The sequence below is a fragment of the Tachypleus tridentatus genome, chromosome 13 (genome assembly GCF_004210375.1).
Source record: "Tachypleus tridentatus isolate NWPU-2018 chromosome 13, ASM421037v1, whole genome shotgun sequence".
In the NCBI taxonomy this organism is placed as follows: Eukaryota; Metazoa; Arthropoda; class Merostomata; order Xiphosura; family Limulidae; genus Tachypleus; species Tachypleus tridentatus.
The window spans coordinates 235,438,377-235,457,210 of NC_134837.1; the positions used below are offsets into that span (position 1 = coordinate 235,438,377).

The window sequence follows — 18,834 nt, forward strand, 5'->3', positions numbered from 1 at the left end:
AGTCAATTTTGCCTGATCACAAAAGAATAGAAGCAGGGATGAGGTTGCTGATTTGTTGTCTTTGTTAGTGATTTAGTGGCTAACATACTATGCAACCCACGAAGCGCTAATCTTTCGTGTTTCACTCTCGTTGACAAACAAACAACCAAAATCAGTTGCCTTTTGAACGTATATCTGAGCTTATGAAACTTCTATAAAGTAAAACTCAAAATAAAAAACAAAATAAAATCTATGTGTTATATTTCGTAATATAAAAAAATGTTCACTATTAGAAAGAGTAACTGCCTTGTAAGGTGTCTACAATAGAAACTTTATTCAAGCTTTTTGTTTTGTTCATGAACTTCCTGTGCATAGTCTTTGAAGCGTGGCACCAATCGTAATTTCGATCCACTGCTATTTTTTTTATCTAAGTCAGTTAGTTGTTTAGTAATTTATTCTATTATTTTATTATTTTATATTATAATTGTGTGTCACCCTTTACAAAACTTGTGGTGCATTCTGGATGGATTTACACAATTTGAAAATAAGGCTAGAAGAAATGACCTCTATGCTCCAGATTATTCTAAAATAAATTTTTAATTTAGCCAACGTTTTGCCTTTTGGCTGCATTAGGTTTTGTACCTATTGAAGCTGTGAAGTTAACAGTATATTGAATTTAAAAGTTATTTTATAATTGTGTGGAATATATTTTTACACTAAATTCCAAATGTAAGTAAGAGATTATTGTAATTTTAATAGTAAGGACTGATAGCCTAGCATAAACAACCTAATTAAGAATTGAATAAATTATGGAAAGTAGTCCAAGTTAATTATCATATTCGCAAAATAACGGTTCACTTTCAAAACGGTTAACTATTAAGCTTAATATTCTTCGTTCATATAACCAAGCATCCACTTCCTTTATGTTTGGGTAATATATTTTGTAAACTTTAATATAAACGTTAATAAACATATGTTCATTTGTTGTAAGTAAACATAAAGCTATAAAGGAGCTTTATCTGTGTTCTGTCACCCAAGGGTGTTAAAATCCGTTTGATAGCGTTGCAAGTCCGCAGACATAACGCTATGCATCTGGGATGGGCAGTAAGTCTAAATGTTTGCTTCTCTCATAATATTTTAATAGTTTCTACAAAGTAAGTAACAGTAATTTGCTTCTATAATAATTCAGCGATAAATTTCACTTACTTTTAATTGCTTCTGTGATTGTTCAGTGATAAGTTTAAGTTAGTTTTAATTGCTTCTATGATTGTTCAATGGTAAGTTTCAGTTAGTTTTAATGTATTGTAAAATATGGTGCTATATTATTTAAATTTATACATTTGCCGTTACTTCTGTTTTGGTAATTCATTTATTGGGCCCGGCATGGCCAACCGCGTTAAGGCGTACGACTCGTAATCCGAGGGTCACGGGTTTGCGCCCGCGTCGCCCCAAACATGCTCGCCCTCCCAGCCGTGGGGGCGTTATAATGTGACGGTCAATCCCACTATTCGTTTGTAAAAGAGTAGCCCAAGAGTTGGCGGTGGGTGGTGATGACTAGCTGCCTTCCCTCTAGTCTTACACTACTAAATTAGGGACGGCTCGATGCAGTGGGCTAACAACCTACTCACTTAAAAACCTGTTGAAGAATCCACAAGTGATTGCGGCCCTATGTTCCTTGATGGAATAGAGTAGTGAATGAATGAATGAATGAATTCATTTATTGTCTATTTTTATTGTTGTTTGTTATTAAGCACAAAGCTACATAAAGGACTGTGTTCTGTTAACCACGGGTATCGAAACCAGGTTTCTAGCATTATAAGTCTGCAGATACACCGCTCTACTACTGGGGGACGATATGTTTAAGCCTCTGCTTCTCTCATAATAGTTTTATAGTTTCTACGAGGTAGCAGTAATTACTTGTGTGTGTGTGTGAATTTCGCGCAAAATTTCTTGTAAGTTATCTGCGTTAACCTTTCCTAATTTAGTCAACACCATCTTCCGCCAACTCCTAGGCTACTCTTTTATCAACGAATAGCGGAATTGACAATCACATTATAACGTTTCCACAGCTGAGTGTGATAATTGCGAGTCGAGCGCCCAAACCATCAAGCAGAAAATAATTACTAAAAATAGAAAACACCTCGGTGTTCTACTGTCATGTGCTATTTTGAGCTGTTTCTTTTCTGCTAAAAAGAAAATAAGAAGTCAGTCAAGTACGTGCATTGTTGAGTTTTCTTGGTTTTCTTTGTTTTAGGTTTTATTTTCAAAAAAATTGAAGAAATGTGTGTTAATGAATACGCACAGATTAAATTACATTGTTTTTAATAACTGTTAACTTGGCTTTAATATAAGTTTCAATATAATATTGAAAATACTTTTTTTTATTAATATTACATACATTTCTCTATATATACGAAATGCAATAAAAATTAAATGAAAAGCAACCCATTATTTAAATAAGATGTTTCAAAACAACCTTCTGTTGCTCTACAGGTTTACACAACAAACTGGTCTCTAATAAAGCCTAAAAAAATGACAACACCAAGTTGTGTTCGCCGAATGCTTTTGTAACGCTGAGTTATCATCACCTAACTTTAACCGAGTAAGCCAAAGGCTATATGAGTTGTGCGAAACCTTGAATAAACATCTTCTGAGAACTGAACTTTCCACAATACTATAAAGGTAATTACCCGTTTATAGACAACTGGCTTGTTTAAAAAAATAAGTTACAGAACTGGTTTGGTGTAAACGCACTCACGCCAAGTTGGGATCAATATAAAACAAGACTGATCTTATTTTATGTAGTTGTAGCCGTCAACCGATGTGAATACATAAACTAGAACTACAGTCTGCTTGGTGAGTTGTTTTTTACCTCTAAGATGTTCTTTTGTTTAAGGTAATTAATTTAGAGGTACTATATCTGCTTTAATTACAGATTATTGTCCATATTTTATTCCAATATTACATACATATACAGCTAACTCCTTCAATAGTTCTAGAGCTCAGGAGTGTCCTTCTCTATGTAGCATCCCTCAGTGGCACATCGGTTTGTGTGCGGTCTTACAACGTTAGAAACTGGGTTCCGATACCTGTGGTGGGCAGGGCACAGGTAGCCCATTGGGTAACTTTGTGCTTAACTTCAAACAAACAAACAAACAAATCTCTATATAGCATGGCCCATCTACCAAAGGGGATACGAAAGTGAGTTAAAATGCCCCTTAAAACTCACCCAACTGGATTTTTGAGTATAATAGAGAACTTTTATTAATATATTGGAACTTTCGTAAGCCGCTCGAGTATTTTGTGCTTGTAAGTGTAATGTTTGAATACTGTACTATCTGATATATTTAAAATCTAAATGAAGGAAGAATATTTACTTTTTGTCTCTTGATTATTTTAATTAACATAATTTCCATTTTAGCGTGATTCACTCAAGCATTTTACGGTAACACTGTCAGTTGATGTTGGCAATACATTAACTCGTTTGTAATTCATATTTTCGTTTTAAAAAACTTCTGATCATCTGAAGTATATTTTACCAAAAAAAATCCATAAATTGTATTTTTTCTATTGAAATACATAAAATTCAAACATTACTAAACGAGCTCATTAGCACAATATTCACATCTGGCTATAACCATAACATTAAATCTTATGAGTACAGTATTTACACCTGTTTTCAAGTTTAACCATAATTTTACATCTTTTCGCTCCAGTATTCACACCTAGTTTTAGGTTCTAACTATAAACATTAGATCTAAGTTGACGTTAAGAAACAATGTTTAGTTCCTTTATTGTCCTACTGGACAGAGCGTATTAATTTTGAAAGGAAGCAGCCATAGAACATTTAGCGCTCTGTTAAAAGAATTCTGGTTCGATAATCATTATGAATAACATTTACGTTCATTACGATGAATATTTTATGGTTATTGTTATTTTACTGAGAGTGAATCTTTGCTACTTAACGATAGTTAATAATAGTTTTAAATCTCTTCCAGTATTTTCTTTAATAAGTAAAACATTTTAATCAAGTACTAATTTTTATTTTCTAACTAAAGATCTGTTAAAAATATATTAAGGGGTAATATAGGATTGTTATAAAAGAATACTTAATGAATACTATAATAGAGAAAAGTAGACGTTTTTATCTACTTCAAAAGTACGCTGTTAGAAAGGTTTATTTATAATTAAGTACAATGTTCACAGTAAGCTATCTGTGTTCTGCCCACTACGGGTATCGAAACCCGTATTCTAGCGTTGTAAGTCAGAGTCATATCGCTATGCCTATTGGGGGTGTGAAAAAAATTAAATTAATATATCTGCTTATCTTTACATAACTCTTTTTTTGTGTGTGTGGAACTTTTTTTCTTCTTATGTAGCGAGTTTCTAACCATAACTTTAACGATAAAGTAAGAAAATGATTCTATGTTTTTAAATCTTAATTGTAAACAGAAATATATTACTACCGCCAATATCGTGTGTTTTAGGAATGCCACAGATTTCTAGCTGACGCAACTTTAACTCGGTTTTAGACTGTCTTTGTTCTAGTTGACTACTGAGCCTTATTTTCAGGAAAATTACCTTTTACAGTCTTTAACTCGATATTTATCTTGGAATAAATAAGACACATTATATTGTGATGTACATCTGATAGGAGCAACTAGAAAGGTTCCAATACGTCTGTTATACGTATACGTTAGGCTAGTTGTGAAAGAGTGGGCTGTCGTTTTAAAAAGGCTCAATTCAGTTTTACGTCTTTGTGAATTGTAGCATTTTTTAATTAGTATTTAAACACTTCTGCCTATCAAGAAACGTAGATTGTAGGACGTGTATGTCAGGATCTAAGAAGTAAGTTGCATTCGTTATCGCTAAATGGAGTGGATTTGCGTTTAGTGGAGTGGAGTGGAAAATAGTGTGTTTAATGATTTAGACCTTTACAAAAGTATATTCATACATTAGAAAATTGTAAACAAGAACTTAGAAAACGTTCCATATTCAGTTAAGGTTACCTTTCCAATACATCATCAGATCTTTAATTTCCACCATAATTATCATCTAACAGAACTCTGGACATTCATTATTTGAAAACAAAAGTATTTTTTTTAATTTACTTTCACCTCCAAACTCCTGACATTGATATGTCACTGAAGTAACACTGTTTAACGTTTTAGAATTTTATAAAACATTTTTGAATATTTATTGAAACCACTCGTGTGTTTGTTTGAAGAACAAAGTTACACAATGGAATACAGACTTACCACTGAATCATTAAGGGGCGACAGGCTTGTGACGCCTTTATTTTCGTGAAATCCATTTTTTATTCAGACTCACCTGAAACATGAAAACGACAATTTAAGATAAAAGAGTCAATTCACTAAGTTTTCATTTGTATTAAATATTAGTTATTATAACATAATAATATGCATTTACTGTGCACACTCGGAAGTTATTTTAAACAGAAAATATTCAATAGTGTATAAAACTTCTATAACTTACATTAATAGGACTAAGAACAGGAAATGAAAGAATGTTTTATTATTATGATAAGCTCCTCTAAGTGAACCAATCGCAGAAGAATCATATAAACATTTATACAATGACGTGTATCGGTGTTTTATAAAGTAAATAGAAACTTTTCAATAAATAATGTTAAAAGAAAATTACTCTTAAAATGTATGCAGAGCTAATAGACAGTACTTTACAAAATTATACTGCATAAGAAATATAAGGAACTTTAGTTTTAGTACCTTTTCCATGTACCATTTGTAGAATCATAACATATTTTTTACGAATTGATAAATAAATAAATGTTTTATACCGTTTAATATCTCTATTCGCAATAAATGATCCCTGGCACAGATGTTTTAATAACTAAAAAATTACATTGAAGTTAGTGACTGACGCTCTATTTTGTTTACAAATCGTTTCGTCTTCTTTGCAAGTGTTAATATTTTCAGGACGCCATGAGCCATATGTATGGAAGAACCAGACTATGTTGTGCACTTTACTTCACAGTCTGTGTGACCTTGGTTGGGTGTAGCGGACATAGCGTGCAACGCCGAGGCAAGTAACGCTGTCATGTTCCAATTTTCTTTATACAAAATTAATTAACATGTTAGTTTTTAATGTTTGTTTGTTTTTTAATTTCGCGCAAAGCTACACGAGGACTATCTGCGCTATTCGTCCCTAATTTAGCAGTGTAAGACTAGACTCACTAGAGTAAAGGCAAATAGTCAAGGATTGTTTTGAATCCCCTTAAAAATTCTTGGTATGTTGATAAAGCTGGAAAAATAAACATGGCATTTGTTTCATTTAAAAGTACTTATGGAATTCAAATAAATATTACAACCAGTAAAATGACGTGGGATTAATTTATCAAATAATCTTTAACAAGGTTTTTATTTTTTCCATATCATTCTTTTGCAGACTATTTCTCAGTTTATAAAACTTATTTAAATCACAAATATCTATCAGTTCTATAATGATTTTTTTTCGTTGTTTTATGACATTTTATACTTTCAAATTACTATTTCTCAGTTTATAAAACTTATTTAAATCACAAATATCTATCAGTTCTATAATGATTTTTTTTCGTTGTTTTATGACATTTTATACTTTCAAATTACTATTTCTCAGTTTATAAAACTTATTTAAATCACAAATATCTATCAGTTCTATAATGATTTTTGTCGTTGTTTTTTGACATTTTGTACTTTCAAATTACTATTTATATGAAAGATTAATTTTAAACTTTCCTTAGACTTTATTTTCTTCAGTATTCATCTTCGTTTTATTTTTTTGCCATTTAAGACTAAAATTGTTCTTTTATGTGCAGTGACCTTTGCTTACCTGTTTCTGACTGAGGGAATTATAATGGATCTTCAAACTTATGGTTTATTTCACTCTTTTATCATATTATAGCTAATTCATAACTTGTGTGTATCACTGAAAGACAACTCTAGGGCTACTCTTTTACCAACGAATAGTGAAATTCACCGTCACATTATAACGAATCGTAATCTGAAATCGCGGGTTCGAGCGTCATAACCACGTGGCAATTTCGGGCCAGCATTTAATGTCTGCGTACTATGAGTTTTATGTTATGCACAAAAAAAGATGATTGTACTTGAACGAAATTTCATATGGTGTAATTATCGTGTGAAGTGTTAAATATTTGTTTTTTGAAACAAAGCTACACGAGGGCTATCTGTACTAGCCATCCCAAATTTAGCAGCAAAAGACTACAGGGGGAAGCAGTTAGCCCTTACCCCCCACAGTTAACTCTTGGCTACTCTTTTTACCAACGAATAGACCGTAATATTATAACATCCCTCGGTTGAAAGGGTGAGCATGTTTGGTGTAAAGGGGATTCGAAATTGCGACTCGCAGTCTGCTGGTCGAGCACCCTAACCACCTGGTCATGCCGGACCATAAAGTGTTATAAAACGTATAGGGTTCAAAGTTTTACAGTTAAGATTTCAATCAGGAAAACTATTTTTACCACTTTTAGACACAGTTTATGCAACATATATGGAATGCATAGAAAAGGAGATCAAATACGATATTCCATACAGTTCGTACTTTTCTTTCATCTCATATTTTTAAACACGTTATTTACCTTCTAATTATCTTATTTTTACACAACGAGGCAATAGAAGCTTGTCCGTACGCTCAGTTCATCTTGATTATGGTTCAAGTAAGAATATAATTTCTACGTAGTGATAGCTGAAAATTATGAAAGGAATAAATAAATAAAATGTAGATAATTAATTAGTGTTTTCATCATTCTAATAAGAATAGGTAATCTGTCGCACATCATTTTTTTCATAACTTCAAATAAGGATTGAAGATCAAGTGTATTTAACATAACTGTTTGCTCAAACAAACTACTTAATCAAATGAATCAAACGCGTTGAGTACAACTATCCAAATATGTTATTCGTACGTTCATACTTGTAAATTACAAATACAATAAGCATTGTGTCATTAGTTGTGTACTCACGCTGTTAGCGATATTTTCGGTCGTAAATCCAATAATATCTCACGAGTACCCCGTTGTGACAGAGGTAAGTCTTCGGATTCACATCGTTAAAATCAGGGGTTCGATTCCCATTGGTTGACACAGTAGATAACCCGATCTGGCTTTGCTATAAACACACACAGATATATATGTAAAAACGGCTGGTATGAGTAGAGAAGGCACTAATAGAGGAGCGAACAACGTTTCAACCTTCTTCAGTCATCGTCAGGTTCACAAAGAAAGAAAGGGTCACTGAGAGATAGCTGATCACATGTTTGAAGGGGGTTGTGTAGCTGAGTGTAGGAATGCAGAGGGCGTGTTTAGATGTTTGATTATATCTATTAATATAAGTATGAAGGTGTTCCTTTGTATTGGTTTATTTTGGGCTTGAGTTGTTGTACAAGTAAGGCTTCTTTAATTTTGCGTTTGTTTATGTTTGTTTCTTTATTTAGTATTTGAGTGTTTTCTATTGTTATATTGTGTTTATTTGATTTGCAGTTTTCGAAAACGTGTGAAGGTAACTTTTTGTGTTCTTAGAATCTGGTTTCCATTTTTCTACTTGTTTCTCCAATACAGAAGTTGTGGCAGTTATCACATTGTATTTTATAAATAATGTTGGTGTGGTATTTGTCAGTGCAGTTTTTACATAGTGTAGACCTTAGTTTTGTGCGTTGTTTTGAATAGATTTGGTATTAACTGCAATGTCATATTTTGTTACTAGTTTTTGCCGAATGTTGGTTATTTTTCTGCTGATGTCGGGAATATATGGTATGCAGCAGTATATGGTTTCATGATTTTTTAATTAGTGGAATATATTTACTTTTGTTAGTTGATTTTGCATTTTGTCTAGGTGTGTGCATATAATGTTTTCTATGGTTTGTGGAGGAAACTTATTGATGTTGATGAAGTGTTATTTTATTTTCTCTAATTTGTTGTTAATTTTATCTGGCGAGCATAGTTTTATGGCTGTGTTTATTTTATTTCTTAGTATGTTGAGTTTTTGTTTTGTTTCATGTGCTGAGTCCCAAGGAATGTATAGACCAGTATGGGTGACTTTTCTGTGGATTTCTGTTTTAAATTGTGTATCGGTTCTTGTAATTTTGAGGTTAAGAAATGATATTTGATTTCTTTCTTCCTGTTCACATGTGAAGTTAATGTTGGGATGTGTAGAGTTAATGTGATTGAAAAAATTAAGTATGTGCTCTGTAGATGTAAATCCCGCAATCATGTCGTCTACATATCTAATTACCAGTATAGTGGTAGATGTAATGCTGTGTTAATTGCTTGTGTTTCAACTTGTATCATAAAAATATTGGCTAGGACTGGTTATACTGGGTTGCCCATGCTTAGGCCATTTGTTTGTATATAGTTGCGGTTGTTGAACATGAAGTTTGTCTTCACCGTAGTGAATTCTATGAGGGTTGCCAATTGGTTGCTGAGAATGTACATTGATGGGTTAGGGTCTCGGCTGTAGAGTTCTAAGGCTATCTTGCAGGCTTCAGCGGTTGGGACTTCTGTAAAGAGGGGTATAACATCGAAACTGGCCATTAAGGCTTTATGACTAAGTTGATTAAGATTAGATTTGAAATTAAAAAGTCTTTGATGAATGAGCGGGCTGATGTTACATATTTGGAAAACGCCCATGCTATGTATTTACCAAGATTGTAATTAAACGATTCATATGTGGACATTATTGGTCGTAATGGACAATCTGGTTTATGAGGTTTGGGAATGACATATATTTGCGGTGTGCGTGGGTTGGTTTTACGTAGGTAGGAATAAAGTGTTTGTGAAATTGTGTTGTTTTTTTTCATTTTTAGTAGGATTTTGTTTAATTGCGAATCGTGTGTCTTTGTTGGATTTGTGTGTATTGGTTTAAATTTGTTTGAGTCTGATAGGATGTTCATCATTTTTTGGATGTATTCATTCGTGATCATTATGACTATAGTGTTTCCTTTATCTGCTTTTAGAATTTTTATGTTTTTGTCTTGTTTTAGTTTTTAATGAAATTAATGTCTCATTTTTTAAGATTGTTTTTTACTTTTCTGTTTTATGAAATTATGTTGATGGTTTTGTGAGAAAATTCTTTGAAAAAATCGTTTAATGTTGTTTTTAGGTGTTTCTAGAAAATATTAATTTTTAATTTTTCCTGGGAAGTTTGACTGTTGGATGTCAATAAAATTGTCGAAGTTGTCTTCTTTCTTTTGGTTGTTTTCTGTAAAAGTATCACAAGTCTCCTGGCTAGGTCTCCTAAACATGTTTTAATTTCTAAGGTTGGAATGTACCTAGGTGCTATTGCTAAGTTGAGCCCTTCGTTAAATAGATGTATCTACTTAACACACATACACACACAAGATATCTTACGAGGTTCGGTCAGCTTAGAGGATTTTAGTTATTCCGAGTTTCATATATTAGACCAACAATTAAAAATAATATTTGTAATAAAAAATTAATTATAAAACTGATAAAATTAAATGTATTAAACATTCCTACCAATAATCTCAACGAAAGCAACATAAAAGAAGGTGCAGAATAAACCTTAATTACGCATGTGTCAAATAAACAACAGTTTTTAAAATGTCTATAATAAACTAACACCTTTAATAAGCCCAGCATGGTCGGATGGCTAGGACAGTGGACTCGTAATCTTAGGGTTACGGATTCAAATCTCCCTCACACCAAACATGTTTGCCCTTTCAGTCGTTGGGCATTATAATGTAAAGGTCAATCCCACTATCCGTTGGTAAAAGAGTAGCCTAAGAGTTAGCGGTAAGTGGTGATAATAAACTGTCTTCCCTCTAGTCTTAGACTGATAAATTTGGGCGGCTAGCGTGTAACTTTGCGCGAAATTCAAAAACAAAAGACTTTAGGATAACCTTAATAATAAACTTACACCAACAAATGTAATAAGATAAACAAAAAAATATAAATATTAAACATTCAAACTGACACTGCTAACGCAATCATCCAAAAGAAAGAATTGGGTAAACCATCATGATTAAGAGAATTTTTAAAACTATTGTTGTGTCCTTTTTCGTCTTTTTAACTGATTGTTTTACAGTTTTTCTATTTAAACGTATTTGTAGATGAGTTTATCCTTCTTAATATGTACATTTTTTTATATTATTATCATTGTTTGAAAGAGTGTCACGACCTTTTACAGATTCGTTTGTTTTTCCCAGCAATCCAGATAGTGACGAGTCATGCTCTAAATCAGGCGTTCCGAATAGAATATGTAAAAATATATATGAATGCCCACAACTTTTAAGGATAAATAATGTGTATATTCTAAAGAAACATATCTGCGGCTTTGACATTGGTCATCCAAAGGTTTGCTGTCCAATATCAGATGAACAAACGACAGAGGAAACAGTTACAACACCGAAGCCAACTCCTCCAGTACCAGTTCATCCACCTAACCTACCAAGACGTTAGTAATGTTAAAACTATGCTTCCGCTAAACGAGTTTTAATTTAAATATATTGTTGATTAGTAAAATATAAAACAAGTTATCTATTTCAGGTGAAAATAAACTTATCGTATTGTTTCTACCCTAAACATTTTACGTTATAGAAGCCAACTATTCTTGTCATTCATTTAACGTAGCTAATGAGAAATATAAAATAACTTTTGTTCTTACACACTTCAATGGAACGAAATACTTTTTAACCCTATTGCTGTCGTCATTCGTTTGATGTGTGTGTGTTTGTGTGCTTTTTTCTTTGTAATGCTATTATTTTGTATTTTTCGGTATAAAGCTACAGAAAATGATGTTTCAAATCCGATATGCTTATACAAGACTGAAATTAATGTTTCGGGTAATAATTTAGACATTTGTTTTTTTACTTTTGTATAAGATCTTTCAACATTACGGTTTGATTGTAATATTTATTTATTTTTCTTATCAGGGTGTGGATGGCTAACATACATTCCTGTATCGAAAAGAATCATTGGCGGGCACGAAACTAAAGTTGGAGCCTGGCCTTGGATGGTAACTCGATTTTCAGTTTTAACTCCTAGATAACTGTATATAAACAAAGAAGCAGATGAAAAAAACATATATATATTTTTTCATATATAAAAAGTATTTTATTTTAGTCTTTGTTGCCAATACATATTAAATAGAACAGTACATTCAAAAATAGAATGAGTGCGAAGCTGAGTTAGGGAATCAACTGACGAACAACTACATGTTTGGACCCCGATGATAGAAGAGGCACAACTGTGCGAATTTATTAAAGAAACATTTGTCATATCACTGACTTCATTATAGTAAATTCCAAAAATTACTGTCACTTAAACATAATTTTCTTTAAATGTGAATTTTACTGATTGCCTATAGTAAATTTATTTTATTTCTGATTTATCTGATGTATAAAGGTAATATAGTGGGGTATGTTTTATATATTATATTGTTTCCTACTTGCACTTAAATATTCTCCGCTGGTACAGCAGTAGGTCTACGGATTTACAACGCTAAAATCAAGGGTTTGATTCCTCTTGGTGAATTCAGCAGATAGCCCGATGTGGCTTTGCTATAAGAAAATATACACCTTCACAGTTAATAAAAAAACTGTAAAGATATATTTTTTATACAAAAAACGTTGCTCACACTGGTGGAATGTGAATTTAACTATGTTATATTATATCTCTAATAAACATTATGTTTAAAAATAAGAGAGCAATCCTTTCAGAACAATATATAAAATAATTTAATGAAAAAACTTTTGCACTTTACAATTGTCACAACTGATAGCTTCCATTAATAATTTTAGTTATATCTCATCCTTGCTAATATTTACAGAAATAAAACATGTTTGATAAAATAAATATACATCTTTGTGTTTAAAACGATATCCTAGTCGTTGCCGTCATAGATTTAAAGCATGGATTTACACTTGTTTGATACTTGCCATAGAATATGGGTTGTCTTAAAAGCAATTATTATTCGAAAATTCGTTAAAATTACTTGCGAATATTTGTTTTTATTCTCTAGGCCGCCATTTATAGAAAAGTAGGTGGGAAAATTTCATTAAGGTGTGGTGGTGCTCTCGTCACCCAGAAACACATTATTACAGCGTCTCACTGCGTTGTAAATTCCAAAAATGTGCCGTGAGTATATTTTTGTTTACTTCTTTGAAATCTAACAGGTCTTCGTCGAGCATGATTATATTTGGACGCGTATGTGTGTGTGTGTGTGTGTGTGCATATACATATATATGTATACATCTTACTTACCCCTAAATGGTAGTACCTTAGTTTTTATTTTATTTATTTATGTTTATCTTTTTCTTATTTTAACTTCGGAGAATACACACCTTCTCATAACTGTCTGCAGGCAGTGGAGGATGATACAGATGTGGGACGTTGTTGGCTTGAGCAGCCACATCTCGTTCTTCTAATTTCTAATTTTCTTATGTGAGAAGGGCTAATTGGAGGTTAAGACTGATAGACATCGTGTCCCCACCGAAATGTGGGTCCTACTTATCAGTCACCTCCAAAACCTAGAATACATTTTACAATCCCACGTTGTTGCTTGTACCCTATGATCCTTTTTAAAAATATGCAGCGTATTTTGTTTCATGTTAATGTGTTTTATTTATGGCTTAAAAATTATGGTTATAATATATATATAGTGCACTGAAAAATAGTTTCATTTAAAATGAGCATTCTTTTGTATTTTCTGTTGCCTGAATATGGGTATTCCCTTTGTGATTATCAATTTAGGTTTGATTTGGTTTGAATTTCTGCAAAGCTACACTAAGGATAATTTATTAGTGTAAGACTAGAGGTAATATGGGTATTCCCTTTGTGATTATCAATTTAGGTTTGATTTGGTTTGAATTTCTGCAAAGCTACACTAAGGATAATTTATTAGTGTAAGACTAGAGGTAAGCTAGCTAGTCCTCACCAACCACGGTCAGCTCTTGAGCTATGTTTTTACTAACAAACAGTGGGATTGACCCTTACATTATGACGCTTCCACGGCTAAAAGGAGTAAGAATGTTTGCTGCGAAGTGGATTCCAACCTGCGATCCACAGATTGTGAACTCAAGCGCCCTAATTCCTGGCCATGCAAGGCACCAAAATTGTTGTTGTCGTCCAAATAACATATGAAAATGGGAAAACCCATTTTTGCATTACTTTTTTGATTTGAAACATAGAAGAGTGATTGATATTTTAATATCTTTAATTGTTTCAAAGTGTGTGAATTAGTTTATATCGGATCCCACGACTAAAAGAAATTAGACACTCTAAAAAATATTCGAAACTTTAAAAATTACCTCATAATCATCACCAGGTATAAAGGTTATTCTGACTTGTGTTTTTATCTTGTTTTGCATTTTAGTCATCCAGTTAGTGCTTTCACAATCAGTCTAGGCGAGCACAACATATACAGCGATAATGACGGTGCCTCTCCGATTAATTTTACAGTTAAAGCTGTGTTTTACCATAAGAAATTTAACTCCAGTACATTCGAGAATGACATCGCCATTTTGAAACTAGATGGGACAGTTTCCTTTACGGATAAAATTCACCCAATTTGTTTGCCTTATACGATGTTTCGAAATGAAAATTTGGTTCTAAAGGTTGCCTACGTTGCTGGCTGGGGCAAAACTGAGACTGGTAAGTTGTTAGTTTCTAGTAAATTTGTATATGCTTATTTTAAAATATATTTTTGTACGGTTACTTTAAAATAAATTCGTGTATGCTTCTTTTACAGTTAATTTTTGTATGCTTATCAATAATAATGGTCCTTTTTTTGCATTAATAATGAATTTGCATCTCCTTTTATAGAAACATAGATGGTTTTAGTTCGAGAGAGACACAACAATAAACCTAAATTAATAATATGAATCAAAGTAAAATATTTTTGAAGTGTTATCACCTCAGAAATTACCGGAAATGCACAGATAAACCTAAAGCAGTTAATAAACCACGCCTCCCAGTGGTACAGCAGTATGCTTGCAAGAAACTCGGTTTCGATGATCATGGTGGGAAAAGCACAAATAAACCATTGTGTAGCGTTCTGCTTAGTTACAAACAAACAAATAAGAAACTAGTTCTCATTTATTAAAGTAATGGTCCGAGAACTTTCGCCAAAGACTAATGTGATTTGAATGCTTAATTTTCTAATGAGCTAATAATACTTCAATCATATTTTTCAAAACCAGAAATTTGTTTTAAAAAAAGCAAACTTAAGTGCATCTTTTGAAGCGAATTGTCGCTTTATCAATATTTATGAAAAATCCCTGTTATTGTTAGCCAAATAGAGACCTTGATTTGAATATGACCTTTCTCATATTTTGCTTGATTGGTTGTGTGGTTTGGTTTGTTCCAAATTTCGCGAAAATCTACTTGAAGGTTATTTGCTCTAGCCGTCCCTAATTTAGCAGTGTAAGGCTAGAGGGAAGGCAGCTAGTCATCACCACCCACTGCCAACTCTTGAGCTACTCTTTTACCAATGAATAGTGGGATTAACCGTCACACTATGACATTCACACGGCTGAAAGGGTGAGCATATTTGGTGTGACGGAGATTTGAACCCGCGACCCTCTGATTACGAGTCAAGTGCCTTGGCCACCTGGCCATGTCGAGCCTCATTGGTTCTAAAGGTTTTGTTGTTGTTTTTTCACAAAGTTACGTAATAAGCTATCCACATTCTGTGTATGGTTGACAATCTAACACCTTATTTTAACGACTTAAGTTCTTTATAGTTACTGCTCACCCATTGAAGTACAGTTTATGAAGGGCAGAATTTGGTCCCACTTTATTCCAACTTATTATTCCTCTTTGATATTTATTAGTTTGTACTACTTTTCAATATTATTTTTTCTCTTAATAACCATTTCAAGAAATGGGTTACCAATTATTAACACAGTGGAAAAATTATTGGAGTTTGACTTTATTTATATGAATACAAATTGTCCAGTTTGTCAAAAATATCTTGTTTTCAAGCCAGATATTCACAGACTAGATAGACATCGAAATAATATGAGCTCTCACTTAATTAAATCCTTTATTTAAATTTAATGATAAACTTATATATGTAAAAACGGCTGGTATGGATAGAGAAAACGCTTTGTATAGGAGCGAACGATGTTTCGATCTTCTTCTGTCATCGTCAGGTTTTTTGGGTTACCGAAACGTTGTTCGCTTCTCTACATAGAGTTTTCTCTATCCATACCAGCCATTTTTACGCATATGTTTTTCCCTACAAGTGAGTTTTCTCGTCATCACGAATGATAAACTTAAAGCTAAATACTATTCCTGCACGTCTCCAGCTATTTACTTAAACAGTTTAATATAAATAAACTCCAAACTTAATACACAATCGAAAACGTTTGCTTCGAATTGAAAGTCAGTTTCTTGACATTCGACGAATATGGTAGAGAAATAATGAGGTGCTTGAACGATTTATAATAATTGAACTATTGGAAAAATATGATGTAGTTTTACATTAAATTATTAAAAACTTAAGGTAAAAGATATTTTATGCTGTTTAAAAGATATAAAACCATTATATATTGATCCAGAAGAACAGCCTAGTCCTGTCTTGCGGGAGATTGGAATACCCATCTGGGAACAAAGCCATTGCAGACAGGCTTACAAGAAGTATTTGAATGTCACGAACGAGCAAATGTGTGCTGGATACGGCGATGGTAAAAGAAACACTTGTGTGGTGAGTTTATTCTTTATTTCACAAAAAATTTTCTTTGTATATCACAAGAAAAAGTTGGAAAGAAAGAAACTGAAGTAAATAAAAAATATATTTTTGTATTTTTTACAACCTATTAATTAAAAGCCATGCTGAATAAAATGTAGATTTGCTAGCAGAATTAGCAATGAAATTTTGAGCCTTAACAGTACTCTATTTGCACGTGGACTAAACATCCAGGTTAGAAACCCTACAATTAAAACATAGCTGTCCTTCATTATGAGCAACAAACAGTACCCAGAAATATTTGCCGTCACAGAGACTTTGCCCTGATTTTTAAACCAGATACGTGCGTTGACAGTCGCTTTAATGTACCACAGTTTAAGTTGCCTACCACGCTCATCAGAATCTCGTCTCAACCCTTAGACTCTGCGATCTTCAGCTAATAGTCTACTCCTGAATCATTTCATTTAATAATTACATACGAAAAAATTACGGTATCTGTCAATGTATTTATTTACCATTAAACTTTTGGGTATGTTGAGGGGTTTTATTAGTGTTTTTTTTTATTTTATCACAGGGTGATTCCGGAGGTCCACTGATGATATCTAGCAAAAACCTCAATTTCTATCTTATTGGAATAGTGTCATTTGGAAATTTCGAATGTGCCTCACCTGGATTTCCTGGCGTTTACACTCGAGTGGCGTTTTACTTAGATTGGATTGCACGTAATCTGGTGTGAGAATTCTGTACTTTGAACTTTTTTATAGAAACCAAAAATTGTCACTCTTTGCATAAGTTGAATTCTAGTTTTATCCGTGTTGTTTGCATGTTATTTCACATTCAGCTGATATCTTTATAAAGATATTAGATATATAATCTACGAAATAATAAAGCATATGTTGATGGGTGAAATAGTTTTGGAAGATGGAGGCCATTGGTGTATGTAGAATAGATAAAGTATTCTTCACTTTCTTAAAAGCAAAGTTGATTATATTAACGCATAATTTTTTCTATTTATTTAAAGCTAAACACAAAGCTACACAATGACCTGTCTGTGTTCTGCTCACCACGAATATCAAGACCAAGTTTCTAGTGTTGTAAGCCCGCATACAAACCGCTATGCCTCTAGATGACAACGCCTTAATATCGAATAACTGTAGTGAGAAGAAATGCATATGATTTAAAATCATATTTTTGAGCTAACACTTCGTTATAATCGGTAAAACTAATTATAGGAAATGTTACCATATTTTTACGAAAATTGTAAATAAATGTCATAGAAGGAATTAGTTTAACTGGAATACCTAAGATGTCATACACTTCATCAAATAAAACTTACTCAAGGAAATATTAGTACACAATATTTAGATCAAAATAGCGACAACATTTCTTCTTCTTGGTATTTTATGATTATATATTTCCAGCACATTCTTCGTGTAAAATTAGTATAGTAAGGATAATTAGGATAGTTTACTAAGTGAAAAGTGACCAAACTCGTTTTTCCGGTCGACGTGAAATCCCACAAACACAAAATAACCACTTGTTACGCAAAGATATACGATATAATTAGTAATCATCATATAATGAGAAGTAATCCATACAAGTAACGTTTGTTTCGACCTTATTTACTGTATATCTTGAAGGTGAATTAACAGAATATGACGTCACTGTAAAGACGTCTGTAAATCATAGACGATGATTTGTTTGTTTTGGAATTTCCCACAAAATTGCACAAGAGTTTTGTGCGGATATTTCTCCTTAATTTTGAAAATATATTGCTGGTCGATATCACCTACCACCAACTTTCGAGCTACTTTTATTTGAATCAATACTGACGTTTGATCACCATTTTCATAACGAGCTCACGTCTTCAAAGTTAATTAGTGCGTTTTTGAATCAACGTGAAACCAATCAGAACTGATAATCTGAGTACATTAACCACTAGGTTATTCCTGACTCACAAATATAAAGTAAACATATTTGCCTGCTATATATATGATAATACGGTAAAAATTATGAAACTAAAATCTCCACTTTGAAATATAAAACAACGAAAGAGAAACTAGATGGTTCTTTGTTCATTTCGTAGTTCAACTCTAAGTTTAAAGTGATTTACCAAACATGTATTTATAAGCGTAAAGTTTTTGACAGCTAATATATTTATTACTGTAGT

The 18,834-nt window shown here is 32.6% G+C and overlaps 1 protein-coding gene across 4 annotated transcripts; it reads left to right on the forward strand.

The window, feature by feature from the left end:
- Nucleotides 1–2,678: 2,678 nt before the first annotated feature.
- On the forward strand, nucleotides 2,679–17,644 carry LOC143236064 (proclotting enzyme-like). 4 transcript variants are annotated; one of them, XM_076474322.1, is made up of 8 exons: nucleotides 2,679–2,835; nucleotides 5,937–6,042; nucleotides 11,163–11,429; nucleotides 11,908–11,990; nucleotides 12,996–13,111; nucleotides 14,349–14,626; nucleotides 16,540–16,682; nucleotides 17,239–17,644. In XM_076474322.1, exons 2-8 carry the CDS (start codon nucleotides 5,943–5,945, stop codon nucleotides 17,398–17,400), a joined length of 1,149 nt encoding a protein of 382 aa, XP_076330437.1. In that variant the 5' UTR covers nucleotides 2,679–2,835; nucleotides 5,937–5,942; the 3' UTR covers nucleotides 17,401–17,644. The 4 variants fall into 4 exon arrangements, with proteins under 4 accessions (XP_076330437.1, XP_076330438.1, XP_076330435.1 ...); XM_076474320.1 differs by having other exon boundaries at nucleotides 2,680–2,835; nucleotides 16,537–16,682; XM_076474321.1 differs by having other exon boundaries at nucleotides 2,729–2,835; nucleotides 5,922–6,042; nucleotides 16,537–16,682.
- The last annotated feature ends 1,190 nt before the right edge of the window (nucleotides 17,645–18,834 follow it).